General features: G+C 41.1%; 2 protein-coding genes across 2 annotated transcripts in view; one reads left to right on the forward strand and one right to left on the reverse strand.

Moving 5' to 3' along the window:
* dph1 (diphthamide biosynthesis 1) overlaps nt 1-6626 on the reverse strand; it is a 52109-nt gene extending 45483 nt beyond the window's left edge. The window contains 2 exon segments of the mRNA XM_018668235.2: nt 4243-4392; nt 6532-6626. Of these exon segments, the coding sequence (XP_018523751.1) occupies nt 4243-4392; nt 6532-6601 (220 nt within the window). The 5' untranslated portion in view covers nt 6602-6626.
* An 813-nt stretch (nt 6627-7439) lies between these two features.
* Nucleotides 7440-15580, forward strand: part of rtn4rl1b (reticulon 4 receptor-like 1b) — a 129740-nt gene continuing 121599 nt past the window's right edge. Inside the window, exon 1 of the mRNA XM_051065441.1 lies at nt 7440-8431. Coding sequence (XP_050921398.1) covers nt 8419-8431 — 13 coding nt within the window. The 5' untranslated portion in view covers nt 7440-8418. The remainder of the gene's footprint in view (nt 8432-15580) is intronic.

The raw sequence follows: 15580 nt of genomic DNA on the forward strand, positions 1-15580 counted from the left end.
TACACTGGCAGCCAGCACTCTCACTACTGTCATGTTTTCTACAAAAGGAACACGTTGTTCAGACAGCGGAGAAAAGGCCATCTTGGACTGCTTACTGGGGAGTCATTTTGTATTTGGAGATGAAAGAAAACAGTAGTTCTGTTATTGGGGGTGGCACAAAAAGACTATTTAGAAAAGGACCATTAATTAATTGGAGAACAAAAACAAGTCCCCAGCCATCAATGTTTTGTCATTCTGGACTTGTTAAGCACTTCTGTTTAGTGTGGTGGGCCATCTGTGGCTGAGTTGGGTGTGTAGCTATCACCGGCACTGAACAACTCTAAATTCATTTTCAAAGATTTCTCTCATTACAGCTTTTCTTATTTTCCCACACCCTGTGCTCTCATAAAAGTGGCTGTACCATGGGAAAAATGAAAAAAACTTAAAGGAGGAATTAAATGCTCCATGTGTTGCTTATTGTCTTGAATTTCAAGGAAACATCTACAAGGCAGCTGTCAACTGTACTAAGCTTTTGATTGTCTCTAGTGTAGTTGTGAGAAGACCTTGGGAAGCAGAACAACTCCGCGGGCATTTCACAATCCCCCAAGGGAAACAGCTTCATGGATTCAAGGTCCCCCAAGACACTCAAGGCCGTACTGCTTTTTTGTTTCTTTGGCTTTATCTCTGTGCCTAATTCTTCTCTTTTTCCATGTGTGATTCAGTAGTTTTGAGGCTGAAAAACTGTTGCTTAACATACTATAGGCTATAATAAAATGCTACGAATTGAATGTAAACTGAAATCAGCCAGTATGTCACTATCTGATTTTTATTACTCTATTTTAGGCTCTATACTTCTGTTAATATTATACAGGATTGGTCTGGCAATAGTTTCAGATGATGCTTATTTCACCAAAGCTAAAAGAAGAAAAGTCTACATTTATCCTCTTAAATGTATGGGTATATTAGTTAAACTAAACAGCAAGAGCAGGTGTCATTATCTGGAAACACATATATATTATATATTTCTTATGACCAGACTGACTTCATGATGTTGAGATCAGGACTCTGTGGGGGGTCAGACCATCTGTTGCAGTACTTCTTGTTCTTCTTGTCTCTGAGGACAGTTCTTTATGATGCTGACTGTGTGATTGGACTCATTGTTCGGCTGCAGAATTAATCTGGGACTGATCAGACACCTTCTGATGGTATTGATGAAGGATAAGAGTAAAAACATCTGCACAGTACTGTATATTGCTGTCAAGACTGGCGACCTGTCCAGGGTGTACCCTGCCTCTAGCCCATTGTCAGCACAGACTGGCTCCAGCCCCCGTGTGACCCTCAAAAGAGAAGCAGTGTAGATAATGGATAGATGGATGTTGCTTCCATCTTTTTTGTGAAAGTCTAGCCTTAGGAACCTCCATCTGGCCATTTCATAGGTCTTAGTTCCTGTCCAGGGCATGTCACTTATTGCTACTGCTCCTCTATGAACACAACACTAGACTCAAGTCAGCCACTTATTATCACCTAATTAAATTTTTGTTCACTTGTCTTTATCTTAACTGAATGTGCAACAGTAATCAAGACAGCTGACTGCCAATAGCAGTTAGAGAGTCTGAAGAACTGAGCTGCTCTTGTAAAGAGATGCACAGCAGATAGTATCAAAACAACACAATTAGATTAAAATGGGAAAATCAGGCAAAACATCACACAGCTTTTGACTATTTATAAACTCAGCAAAGAGGATAAAATACAATTCTACAGTATGTTCCTAAGTCCTCGATTTCAAACGCACCGTCTATGAGACCCAACAGAGGTTCAAAGGATGACAAAGAAAACAGATGGACACAAAGAGGAACAGAGAGAGACAGGGGTGATAAGATGTTTTATGCTCTCAGAGTACAGAGAGAGTGGATGAGCTCTGATAAAAAAAAAACAAATAAAAAAAAAAGTCACACAACAAAAAAGCAAAGCCAGCAGGCTGTGGTAAACCACACACTCCCCACAGGGACATCTAAAAACATGATTCAATCCTCTTGGCATGCCATCTGCATATTTCCACCCGAGGCAGGAATGAGTGGAAGACTACACATTTTGACATTTATATTAGTGAAGGACTATTTTTTTCTTCTGCTGGGGGCCACCATTGTAACGCTACCCCATGACCTTCTTCACAGGGGATGCCAAAACATGAGGAAAAGTCAAAAGATACATTAACAACAAATGAGGGCAGATACTGAAGTAGATATGGCGTTAAAGTTCACATTTTTTGAGGTCTAAACCTGTACTCACACACCCAGTGTGAACCTGTCATTTAAATGAAAAAAAAAAAAACCTAAAATATTTAACTCTCTTAGAAATCTCTAAATGTTTTCTTTGTCAGCTTTATACTGACAACTGACTGAAAAGACAAAAGACACAAGAGTATAGATTCAGGTCTGAATGTTAACTAATAGGGTGCTCCTCATATCATTTTATTATCACCCTGCAGTAACAATGCAATATTACCATCAAATGTTACTAAACTTGCTCTAAAGCAACAAAAATGATTGGCTTGTTGCCATACACCACAGCATCAATGTCAGTGAAGGCTCCCACTGTGTCCACACTCTGTTAGTCCTGAGGCTACAATCCCACTGCAGACCTTGCTACTCAACTCAGCATTTTTTGCTCAGATCTGATTATGTTGTTTGACCACACTATCTTTTTAAGTGACCTAGTATATCCTGTATGACCTCCATCCTGAAATAACACCAATAAACAAAGGATGTCACAACAAAAGATATGATGTCTGGATATTTTGTAAAAGAGGCAACAGAGATTGTTTCCCAATTTTGCAGCTGACAGATAACAATATTTGTTCTCCTTTTGCTTTGAGACTGGGATTTGTAATGTTTGTTGTTCATGAGGCTAAATTCTGCTTTCAATACGGGTAAAAAAAAAAAAAAGGAAAAAGAAAAGAAAAAATCTTATTTCGCGTATTCCTGTATTTGTTTTTAGTCCCCCCCAAAAGATCATCAAAGAGGGCTCACAGATCCCCCTCATATATTCATTGTTAACTGACTGCAAAATACACTGGACATGGAGTGCTTGTAAAAAGCAGCCAGCTTCACTTTGGAGTCTATGCTGAACAGAAAGAGTGAACACACCACAAGAAAAAGGCTTTTACTGAATAACATCTAGACAGGGGTGCAAGTACATCACATCTTGGATGTACCAGTGTTTTTTTATTCAGTTTTTGATGTATTGTTAAATGTGTTCGGTGATGTCATTATGGTATGACCTACATGGCCTTTTGAAAACTAGGTCTGTTGCTGATTTGTCACAACACACAGGATAAATCTGTGTGAACCTTGCAGGTTACAGAGTGTACAATAGTCATCAAAGTAGGTCAAAGCACAGATGCACTCAGGGACGGCATTTTGTATTAATGCAACTGCTTTCTTTAAGTGAAGGATTCTTAATGCTCTATATCCCGTGTGTTCAGACATTCACTGTGTAATGCTAATGCTCCATAAACTTGAAAAGTAATTCTTAATGAGGTCTGAGGAACAATACAAAAGAAAGTACTGCAATGCTGAACTGTTCCATAAGACTTCAGCTAATCAAAGTAATGATGGTTGGTGATAAGTGGCTTTCATTTTTTTCACTTCTAACAGAAAACTGTAATGTCTGCACCATCCCCGTCAGTTCACATCAAATGAATCAATCAAGCAAACTTTATTTGTATAGCACCTTTCATACAGGTTAGTGCAGTTCAAAGTGCTTCACAGTCGACTAATGAGCCCATAATAAGACAGAACAACATTATAGAGGACAAAACAAAACTAAACAAATATGGCAACAAACAGCAACTATTCCTCTAATGTAAATATAGGCTGTGTAAGAGACTGTATATATTACAGATCCTTTACTTCAAAGTAACTTCAACTTAGCCTCTGCTCCAGTCCGGCTAATGTAACTTAATTCAGAGGTCAGTTGTGCATTTTAAAAGCCTCTAGCACAAGCACTTTAGTTTTCTGTGCATCTGTGTGTGCACTTAGCCGTACTTAGACTGTACTTGTGAGCACAATATACTTAAGTGAGGCGCAGCCAGACCCTATTTTACCTTTCCAGTAGAGGTTAACTCTACTACTGCTCTTCTATCATTTGAAATCAAAATTTTTTTCCCCTTGCAGCAACTACAGTGACTGTCTTTGTCAATGTAGATTCCTAATGAAAACTGAATCAGGTGTGTACAGTATATCGAGAAAGAACAGAACTCACCTCTTTTAGCATTGGCTTGTCTCACTCGCCAAACTGTCTTGTGGATCTCAAAGTTGTAATTTGCAGGCAGGGCTTTGATCGCCTCCTGTAACTCGGAGTCTTGCAGGATTTCATCAGGAATTTGATTGGCTACCCGCCGTGGTCCTCGGACTGAAAAGAGAGTTAAATGATTGAGCTGTTAGCCATGCGGTGAACACAGATTGAAGCCATATCTAACAGACCTAACTCTACTTACATTCTACAGACAAATGTATGAGTCATCTGTGAAGTTATTCATTGGGAGCCGCCTGCGCGGATCACTTCTTTAAAAACAAGCTTCCGACATGCTCTGCAGTTTGCATGCTCTAGGGGTGTGGAGAGGGGGTTATACAGTTCTGGAAAGTTGTTCTCTCTCATTCTAACTTTGCAAATGCACCCCTCATACCTCTGCAGTGATAGGCCACTCGTAATGAGTTAGGAGAGGTGGGGAATTAGACAAATTTGTCCTTGTAGCATCTTCTCAAAATAATTTTCTACAAGCTGCTGGGTAGCTTGAAATGTCAGCTGAAATGGGAGAAACACTAGGGGAGGTTTTGCTCTCATTTTACTGGCAGAGTTTGAGTTCAGCATAGCCCCACTTGTTCTCAGGTACAGGAAGGATTTCAGAAACAAGAACAATGTATACTCTAATACTGGGACTGCACCAGCAATTTATAATTTATTGCCCTTTGTTCTGCTGCCTTCTGAAACCAGCCATAATTTGTACTTTGGGGACAACATTCTGTCGGCTCTCGGCTGTTTGACAGTGCTGCAGGTCCACTGCTGACAGCAGGGCTATGCACTAGTTTATTTCCCACCATTTTATTGAAATTAGTGGGGGTTTTTTTGTTTTGTTTTGTTTTGTTTTGTTTTTACAAAAGAGAGACTGCAGTTGTCATAATTAATGTAACCACTTGAACTACTTCTATATAATCTTGCACCAGACAGTGATATTTGTTATTTCTCTGACAGATGTGTAATCAAGAAAAGCTCAAGTTCTGATTACTGACACGCACAGTAAATTACATATCTGTATAAAATCACTAAAACTGCTGCTCTGCTCACTTAATATCTACAAATGACTAAGCAAACTCACTAGTGTCTAACTGCTTACAAAAACAACCATTCTGGTCCTTTCCTACTGAATGTTTTTGCAGGCCCTTCCTACACGTGGGCCACAAGGATCATCACCTTTCAGCTCTCTGTCAATAGCCCTGCACCACCTCACTCAATATAGAGATGTCTTGCAGTGATTAAGACTTTTTGGCAGGTCAAAACCATTCTGACCCCCCCATGAGTCTATCTTAATTGCTTTGTGAAAACAGGACTTAACTTAGAGCTGTAGAGACTGCAAAGAGCTAACGTTATAGTAGTGCAATTAGCGCTTCCCCATATCCAGAATGTAGAGATATGGCCTCACCCAAAACAATTTCTGTGTTTGTCTCCAGTTCAAACGTCTACCAGTGGAAGATTAGAATGCATGGTGTGATTGTGTTAAATCATGTAGGAAAAATACCTCTCTTAGATCAAAGTTAGCTTGTGTATGCAGTGTCATTCTGTGGGGAAACACTGCATGGCTGCCAAGACAAATAATGTAACTTATGCCTTTTCTAAATAAACACCATTAGCATTGACGGTAAGTACATCAGACCCAGCTGTGAACTGTAAAAACATTAGTGCAATAAAAATCCAATATAGGAAAAGCAACCAATGCAATTAAGTTTAATAGAATATCATTACGTTATCTAAGACGCTATGCTCAGCGGTAAATTATATTTCTCCAACCATGTAATTAGAGAAAATGTCAAGTTTTCAGGCGGTAATATGTGACTTCTATTCATTTAGTAAGACAGAAACTGAGCTTCTGTTGCACTAAATCAAAATTAACATTGACCAGGACAGCGTCGCAGTGGTGACAATGAAAGTTACCATGTGTAACAAACCCTCAAACCATATCTGTCTGCCTGTTCCTCAGACACTCCACATCGATCTCATGAAGTCTGGTGAAGGCTAATTATGAGGCTACGTGTTTTGTCATCTAAGCTGATGCTAATGAAGACTGCTGGACAGTCAGTAAAGACCATTCATACTAGACGCCGTTACTCATTTGCTTGTTTGCATCATTACCAAACTGCTGTGCAGAACATAATAGTGTCGGTGTAGCTCCGCTTTAACGTCCTGGAAGCCGAGTAAGAATGTAAAGTGGTCACAGATATGATATATTTCACTGCCTCTTGTATTAAACATTTTATATTCCACGTTAGTATTTACCTGTGGGCTTTTTGGCAGGAACAATCTGGACTTCACTCGAAGGCGCTGCCATGTTTTTTCTCCCAAGCATGAAACATGTGAGGAGCTAAAAGGGGAAACCAATCGAGTGAAGAGGACAGTGGAGACCAGTCGAACACCGATGTAACCGATGTCACTGAATGGGACAGGAGACCATACCTGCAGACCACAAGGGTTCATTTGTGGTATACTATATGTCTGTGAGTTTAAGTGCAACGTCCTCCAGTCTGCAGTGATAATATAGAAAATAAAATAAAAGGTAAAACATATAGGCGTAGCCCAATTTCTAAATAAAACAAAAGATAAAACATAAAACAAAAATAAAATAAGTTTTTTAAAAAAAGAGTAAAACAAAACATAATTCAAGCAAAAAATAATTTTATTAAATATTTTGCAGCCTAACATATACACAGGCGACAGTTCCTGTGTGCTTAGCATACATTAACATACATTTTATGTAAAGTAAGAATGTTAAAAAAAAAAAAACACTAAAATAAATTAAATGAAAGTAAGATAGAACAAGGAAAGGACGAGGGAATGTACATTGCATGACTGATCCAAGCTTTACGTTCACTTTTTTGTATATAAAATATAAAGGCATGAAAGGAATAAAGGAATGGAAATGAATAACATCCTGTTAAATTGAATTATATTCTTTAAACGAAGTCTAATAATACGTAATTTTGTGTGTGTGAGTGTGTGTGTGTGTGGGGGGGGGGGGGCTTATTATCCATAAGGCTACTGATACTTATTTGGGTGCAGGCTACTGATCAAATCAGTCTCTTTTATGAGGAGCATCACAACTATCCCTTGATGCTCTGTCTGCTGGTTAATATATTGAATATCTTGTTGTTATATGCAAGTTGAGTCCACTTGTGTCATATCATATTTATCATATTTATTATGAAGACCTCTGGTGTCAGGGAGCAGTGTGTCTCAGGCTGGCGCAGACGGGGGCAGAGGCAGTGAGAGGGATGGAGCAGGATGCTGCCCGGTGGAGGGGCTGAGGCAGTACAACATACTTTCTCCCCTCCTTGAGCGCATCAGCGAGCTCTGATCCATATAGGTGGAGAAGCAGAGAGATCCACACAGACAAGATCACAGAAATGTAACAACTGCGAGTGGTGAGGAGAACTGAAAAAAAAAAGGGGGGGGGGAGTTTTTAAGGAAACCGAAAGCATCAAAGTCTACATTATTAAGGAGGATTTGAGGAGTCTGCGTTTATAATCCGACATCAGAGGCGGAATGTGAATCCAAATATCTTATGTTAATTAGAGATTTTAACGAATATGATGCGATTTGAACGGCTCTGAAGCACCGAGAGGAGAATTTGAGATTGGCCACTTGGATTTAAATATCTGTGGGTTTTTTTGGAGACTGCCTGTGTTCACCGTCGACTTGCCCCCAGAACTGATTTGCAGCCTGTACGGTCATTTGCATCTTTAAATAATAAAGAAGAAGAAGAAGGAGTTGGCTGCTATCAAGAGGTTGTATCGGACTACTGTTTGCGCTCATCACACGCACTGGAGTTATCATTATTTCGGACAGAGGGGGATGATTTTAGCGCGTCTGATTCGCAGCGATTGCCGCCTAATTTCCCAGGTCCGACCGAGGTCCGCCAGACTTTGTGGGAAAGGAGATTATTGTTTGTTGTCAGTGTTCATCAAATCCGCGGCAGCCTGCAGTGCAACTCAATACAGTGGATCGCAAAGAAAAGAGAATCCCGAGGAGTGACAACTGACATTCACGCGATCGAGCCGCGAAAGCTCCGGATCAACTTCAAAACTAAAGCGCACAAGTTTTAAGTCTGGAATATAGGAATAGATGATTCTCATAGGACAGAAGACGAAACACACCTAGGCCTACAAAATGTTCAAAAGGGGTGAGTAAATCTCAACTTTATCCTCCAAATTTGTTTCACCATTTTGCTATTTTCGCTTATTTTGTGCGTTTTACGCAGCCTGAGGTGCAATCTGCGCTCTCATAGCGCAGCCTCCATGAATTCAGCGCTGGTCCTTTCTACCTTTATAAAACAGATGTTTAAATGTAACCTATTCATAATGCACCACGTTGCCCCGCAGATGTTATTAGCCACAGACGATGCGCCATTTGAAGCGCATCTTTAATTTGCACAACACGCACCGAAGGTTTCTGGGAATTAAATATTCATCTGTGTAAAGGAAACATGGGGACGACGACTATGTGATATTAATACAGCTGATGCCGCACTGCAGTTTATGAGTTGTACCCGGGTCACAAGGCTATCTCTCCGAGCGTTGCACCCCTGCTGAAAGCGTTATTATTTGCTGCGTGTCAGTACATCTAGATGTGATGGATCAAACCGCGGTTCACAAGGTTATTCTCCGCTGGCAACACAATAAACGCTCGAGACCTTTAGCGCCTCATATAAAAGGGAAGAGCTCCTCAAACTTTTAATATCTGGACACCCCACCCCCACCAACCCCAAATGACACATCAGACCATAGACTATTCTTTTACTTCATCTTTGGTCCCTGGGAACAATGTCTCTCTTTCTAGGCTCTTACAGCCATACAGCTGTCTAACTGTGCTCTGCATGTAGGGAGAGTAAAACCTCTAGTGAGAACAGATTACAGTAATACACGATCCCATTGTGCTATCATCTAGGGAGTGAAATAAAAGTGAAATTAAACTGTCTCACATTTAGCTGGGGCCCGTTGGGCCACCTCAGGGACCCCCTGGAGGTCCCTAGACCCCAGTTTAGAAAGCACTGCATTAGGCTTGGTCATGAGTTTGAGCTAGCCTGTGCTTTTGTTATTTTATATCATTTATATCAGGTGAAAGTAATATGAGGTAGTCAAACTTTAAAAAGCCACACACTCACATACATACACAAAACACACACAGAGTGTGTAAGAGAGAGAGAGAGAGAGAGAGAGAGAGAGAGAGAGAAGAACACTGCTTGGTGAGGGGGTCACCATACAACATTCACAGTCTGTGTTATTGTTGTATTTATGTAGTGCGTCTTGTGAAAAACCATCTGCTTTGAGTGTGTGTGTGTTTCTGCTGTGTGCCTCAGGGGCAGAGAATAACAACATGTTTTTCTTGCTGCCATCAGATCGATTATTGCTGTTCCAACAGTCGAGATGAAACACACCATAGTGATGAGTGTTTATAGCTATAACAGCTCTGAGGGAAGGCCTATCGTCTAAACCTGCATCCTGACAGCTTCTCATAAGTGATGAGGCTCGAAAAGAAATGAACAGCTCATTGTTGTCAGAGTGTTACGTTTGGATTTTTTTTTTTTTTTTTTTTTTGGGGGGGGGGGTGGTTGGCATGAGTCACGATGTGCAGAGAGGCATTTTAGATTTTAATGTATCTCATATGTGCATATCTGTTCTGTGTCAAACTAATGGAAATGCTGGTAACTGCTATTACAATTGATGATGTATCATCATCAACAGATCCTCAAGGAGATGACTTTCCACACCACACATTCATTTCCCATTTACGCACGGGGTTAAATGAAGAGCTGAAACCACAATGATTGGCGTCTGCTGACTTTGTTCTCCAAACATGCTCTATCCCTGCTCCGTCCAAGGCTTTTGTATGTGAATCAGCTGTCTTACCACTGCATGGTGCCGGACAGAAAATCACTTAATTCAAGACAAACGACTTCAAAGTACAGATTTCACCAGTCTGCCAAAAGTGCTCGGCATGCCAGCATGTCTGAGTCTACAATAGTGAGGCAGTGATGCGTCAGCGTTGGCAGGAACGGTGCAGAAGTTCTCTGGTGAATTTGAATTATTTTGCACCTAAAATAACACATTCGGGGGAGCCTGGCTGATGCATCAGGCACAGCATTTACCATGACCATTCACGAGTGTGGAGAGAGAGGGAGAGTGTCTTAGCTGACACCCGTTGGCAGCAGCTCTTAGGTTGACTTCACATTGTGGCTAGCTGTGCCTAATTACCATGTTAATGGAGTGGACACGCAGATTTTATGATGGCCTTTTGGTTCACACTTTGTCTGACAGTCTGCTGATCACTTCATCTGTGGGCCATGGGTCTGTGCAGGTCTGTGCAGGTTGTGGATCATGTCGATGCAATCCACAAATATGTCTAGACATGTACAACGTTTGCTGTGGTGTGTATTCAACTGCAGGTGAGACAACATAGTCCTCATATCATTGTTTGAACAGTCTGAATGGTGTTTGTGATTCTGCCTGTGTGTGTATGTCTTCTCTATGGCTTTTACAAGTACATGTGGGGATGAGTTTCGTGTCTGGGTACATGTGTACATCTATGTAGCCATGCAAGCACACATATCACTCCATCTTTGTCTTGGCTTTCCTGTCTATCTCTCTGTCTCGCTTTTACGATCTCTCTTTTTCTCAAAACCAGTCAGCCATAGAGTGGGCACAAGGGATGATCTGTCAGAACAGGTCTGAGATGGAAAGGATGAGATATCCACTGAATATACCATACTGTGACGTGCTGTAATTGCCATTACATGTTATTCAGGATTACTGGAAGAAGCTCAGCTAGGGCTTTATGCCACCTCTTACTCACATACTTGTTGGAAAAGAAACACTTGTCAGTGTGTACCCTCCTTCTCCCCAAACAGAAACATAAACGTACATACACATCCTTGCACTTCTATCATTATGGGGATGCTCTGCTGATTACATTTATTCCATCATGCGTTAATGGTTTTGCATGTTTTAGCCCATTTATTACAAATGTATTGCTGACCTGGGTGTCATAGATTTTCCCACTCCCATGGACAGCCACTGGTTTCTATTCATTTCAGAACAGCATGAAAATCAATTTGCAAAGACTTGAAACATGCTTGAGAGTATCACAATGTGAATTCTGCTTTATTTTCAGTAACTTGCGTCACTGTTCTGTGGTGAAGCTATGGCAGGCAGAAAGTATTTTTAAAGTCCTTTTTATTGGTGCTTATAAGTACGTCAGAGCGCACATGACATTTAAGATTTCAAAGCTTTTAAATGCAAAACAGAACTGCCCCTTACTGCGTCTCTGTTGACCACACAGTGACAATCTAACCTGTAACAAAAAAATGGAGGCAACTGAATGTACAGTGTGATGCTCCAGGTGTGTCAGCTCAAGTGTGTTTAGTCTCTACAAGCAGATCTTCTTACTGCACTGGCATGAACTGAAACTGATGGCTGCCTGGGAGCTACAGGAAATCACTCACAACCTAAGTCATGCTCTGGAAAACTGGTCTGTTTTGGCTGTAATGGAACACATACATAATTTGTACTTAACAGGCTAAAACATGCAAAACCACTGATAAGCAGCTTTAAGCATCAGCGCTACATGCCTTACCTCAACCCTTATACCTGAACTTTAAGCTAATCCATCATCAACCATAAATCCACCTTCTTAACCTAAAATAGTACCTCTGAAGGGCTCACAAAAGCAGAGAGGTGTGCGCACACATGCATGCTCACACACACACACACACACACACACACATGGATGCACAAATATGGAAAGGTTTGCTTTTTGTAAGTGTCAGACTTGCAAGATAAGACTAATTTGGAAATGCATTTGCACTGACTTCATTTAATGTGATGAGCATTCTTTAAATGGAATTTAGCTCTGAGAGAACAAAGGGGGGTTGTAACAACAGCACAGATCACGCAAGCTTTGTGTTTGTGCACACTGGCATACACATCAGCAATTGTATAAGTGCTAATCAATTCAAACTATGAAAATTGTGTCATAAATATGCCATCTCAAACAAAAAAAAAAAAACCCCAGTCTGTTCCTTTATCTTCCATCTCCACTGATTGACAATATGCAAAGATAATTAGCTGTAGCCATTATGAAATGCTGTAGCATTTAGTAATCATATTTCCTAAATCAACCGCACTTACGAGTATTGACTTTAAAGTAGCGCATTGCTCATGCTGTTTTCAGTACAAGCAGACAGGGCTGAAGGATTTGCCATTAATGAGCTCAGCACGATGAATGCAGTACAAGGGAAACACCTGTGGCCTCTGCTCTTCAGCTCTCCAGCTGGGCTCACTTGTGCGGGCCGTATCTCGCGAACCTATACTGGGGGTGTCAGAGTGACTCTTCAGCCAACACAGCTCCGATTCTGCTCTCCACAATATCAAATGACACACAGATGTCAAGAGGCCCCTCTCCTCTGTCAGGGAGATGTTTTAAACCAAAGGATGAGAAATGATTCATAGAAATGTTGTGCCATGCAGATGATCAAAAAATACTGAAGTTATAAAAACAAAAGATCTGTCTTCGTTACCAAACGACAAACAGAAGAGAGACAGGCAGCACCCTGAAGAGAACCCCATGCAAGTGATTTGATATGACGACATGAATTTGCACAAGAGCAATAAATGCCCATCTGCCACTGTAATGTGCAGCAAACTTCCAGCCATCGTTGAGGCCCGCAGAGAGTTCTATTTAAAGAGAATAGATTCCCTGCTCATATTATCATCTTCCTAATCCTCTCACTGTGTCAGCCTTCTGCTATCACTCCTTGTCAACTCTGCATTGTTGTACTTTTCAGCCTGGTTTGTGTTTCCACGCGGGTGAGAGGCAGCGCGGACTGATGACTGAGGGTTTGGAGGAGAGGAGGTTTGAGGAGAAGTGAAGAGGATAATGTAGAGAGGAGCAAAAATATAAACCTCAAACTGATCCCCTAAATCTTTATAAGCTGCCCGAAAAATAGAAAGAAAATCTGAGAGGAGGACAACATTTCTACTCCTGTCTGACACTTGTTTAAGAATGTAAATTTTAAGACCTTCTACACTTCTTCGTTTAAAACAGTGGGACTGGCTGATCAGAACATCAAGATGCACCAAAATTTGTCATATAAGCAAATGTTTAATTGTGTTTTTTATGTGCTTGAAACCTTTAATAGGTTTAATAGGATAAGGCAAGCGAATACTTGAACAAACTGACCCATTGGTAGTCTCTAGATTTAGCCCTAAAACACAGCGTCAAGGATAATTGACAGAGGAACATTACCAATTATTGGATAGCTGAGTCACATTTATTATGCTGCCACACGATGCACCTCTGGCTCTGTCAGTGCATTCCATTTTTTTTTTATTTAGTCCAAGGAGATTGTTGAAATCCAAAAAGCCATTTATTTAGTGGCCAATACTCAGGAGTGTTTCCATGGAAGCCTCTGGCATTGTTTCACCACATGATGCCTAAGTGAAGATGACAAATAATTAACAAGTGTGTGTGTATGTGTGTGTATGGAGAAGACAGTACCGACTAGTGTGCATGTCCCCTTTTTTTTTTTGGTTGCCATGAACTGTTGTTTTTCTCCCGGAGCCATTTTCACACTTCCCTGTCAACCATTTCACACTGAATTAGGGCATGAGGGCTCCGAGTTCAGAAGTGGATGCGGTGCTCTTATGCAGCTGAGGACTCACTTATTAATGCAGTCTGAAGAGACATCTGAATGATTAAATCCACAGGACGTTCCAACTTGGAAGAGGAGTCAGGGGTGAAAATTACAGAACATGCATGGAAAAATCTGTCCATCTCGTGTTTGCCCTTTAAAAAAAAATTACCTGATTCTCGTGCAAACGCCTCTCCTCTGCCTTTGCTGTGGAAATGAGATGCAAGGATGGTCATTAGTGGATGATAATGAGGTGAAAGAGACAAACAACCTAAGCCCTGTTGGTTTTTCTAATATTAATAATTAATTTCTGATTAAGTGGCTAATTGGAGTTTAAAGGTCAATGTCAATGAGAATGCCATGGATCTTAGGAGACAGGAGGGAGGTGGGGGAGAGGCAGAGGGAGACAGTCCAGGAGACTGTTGACAGTAATCCCAGGTGCTCTCCTGTTACTCTGACAGTTCTCCCCCGCTTCCTGAGCCCATCCTCCCCAGGCGACATTGCCTTTGTGTGCTGAGGACAGCAATTCAGCTATACCAGCACCTGGGCATCTGCCCTTTTGGCATTGAGAGGTAGCAAGTCCTCAAGATGGAGTGGCATATCATCACAAGATAAAGCAGAGGTTAAGAAAAGGAGAATGGAGAGCAGTCTGTCACAAATATTTGGTGTACTTATTATCAGATAAAGGAAGAGACAGATCTGTAATTGGGTTTACATGTAAGCTCATCAACATAGGCATGTACTGAGTATGTACACGCTGGCATGCATACTCTCCTGTGCAACACAAAGTCTGAACTGATCTGACTCCTGGCATTGATTCATCTTATTTATTATGTCTCCAATTAATCTCACACTCCATCCATGTCACAGTCAGAACTCATTTATTTCAAGATGTTTGACGTGAAAACAATGGCTAACTCAGTCTCCGCAGTGTGCAGGTTTAAAGATGTGTCCAAATGAAAATTTCTGCTCTGGCTGCTGGGTGAAATTAAAACACTCAGTGGGGGAATGTGATGAGAAAAAGGAACAACAATCATCTTTCAATTTTTCCCGGGCTCCTGTCTTTGGCTCACTGTCACTCCACTCACCTCCTGCTCCACAGCTCCACTAGAGCCGGCCTCCTCGTCCCTGGCTTTAATGAGACAGGCGACTGTCACAGTCACATCTGAGCTTAGTGCTTGTAATATCTGCCATGGCTGTGTTCTGGCAAATGTTATCTGTGCTCACACGTCTGTCACGGCTGGGACTGACTTTCAGGAACAGTCAGGGCTCAGGTAATTGCTGCAACCTGTTAGGATTAATTCTGCCCTGCAATGTTAATGCATGCTGTGGCCTGTGATTTTGCAAACTGCCGAACCACTCTAACTAACTGTAGGATGATTAGGCTAATTGTGGGGTGCCACTGCAATCTTGTTAGGCTTTGGGTGCACATAGGGAAAAACCTCCACTGTGACAAAGTTGGCTTTGATTTTTGATAAACTAATCCTTGAAAGCAGCATGATTTCATTGTATTACGTATTTCATGAGTGAATCGATGAGATACTGGTGCCAGATGTTGTCTCGTATAATGGCTCGAGGACGACAGCGGGATTCACTATAGAATCCAAAAGATATTTGAAGAAAGGAATGGATGAGTATTATTTA

The sequence above is a fragment of the Lates calcarifer genome, linkage group LG21 (assembly GCF_001640805.2).
Source record: "Lates calcarifer isolate ASB-BC8 linkage group LG21, TLL_Latcal_v3, whole genome shotgun sequence".
NCBI lineage: Eukaryota > Metazoa > Chordata > Actinopteri > Centropomidae > Lates > Lates calcarifer.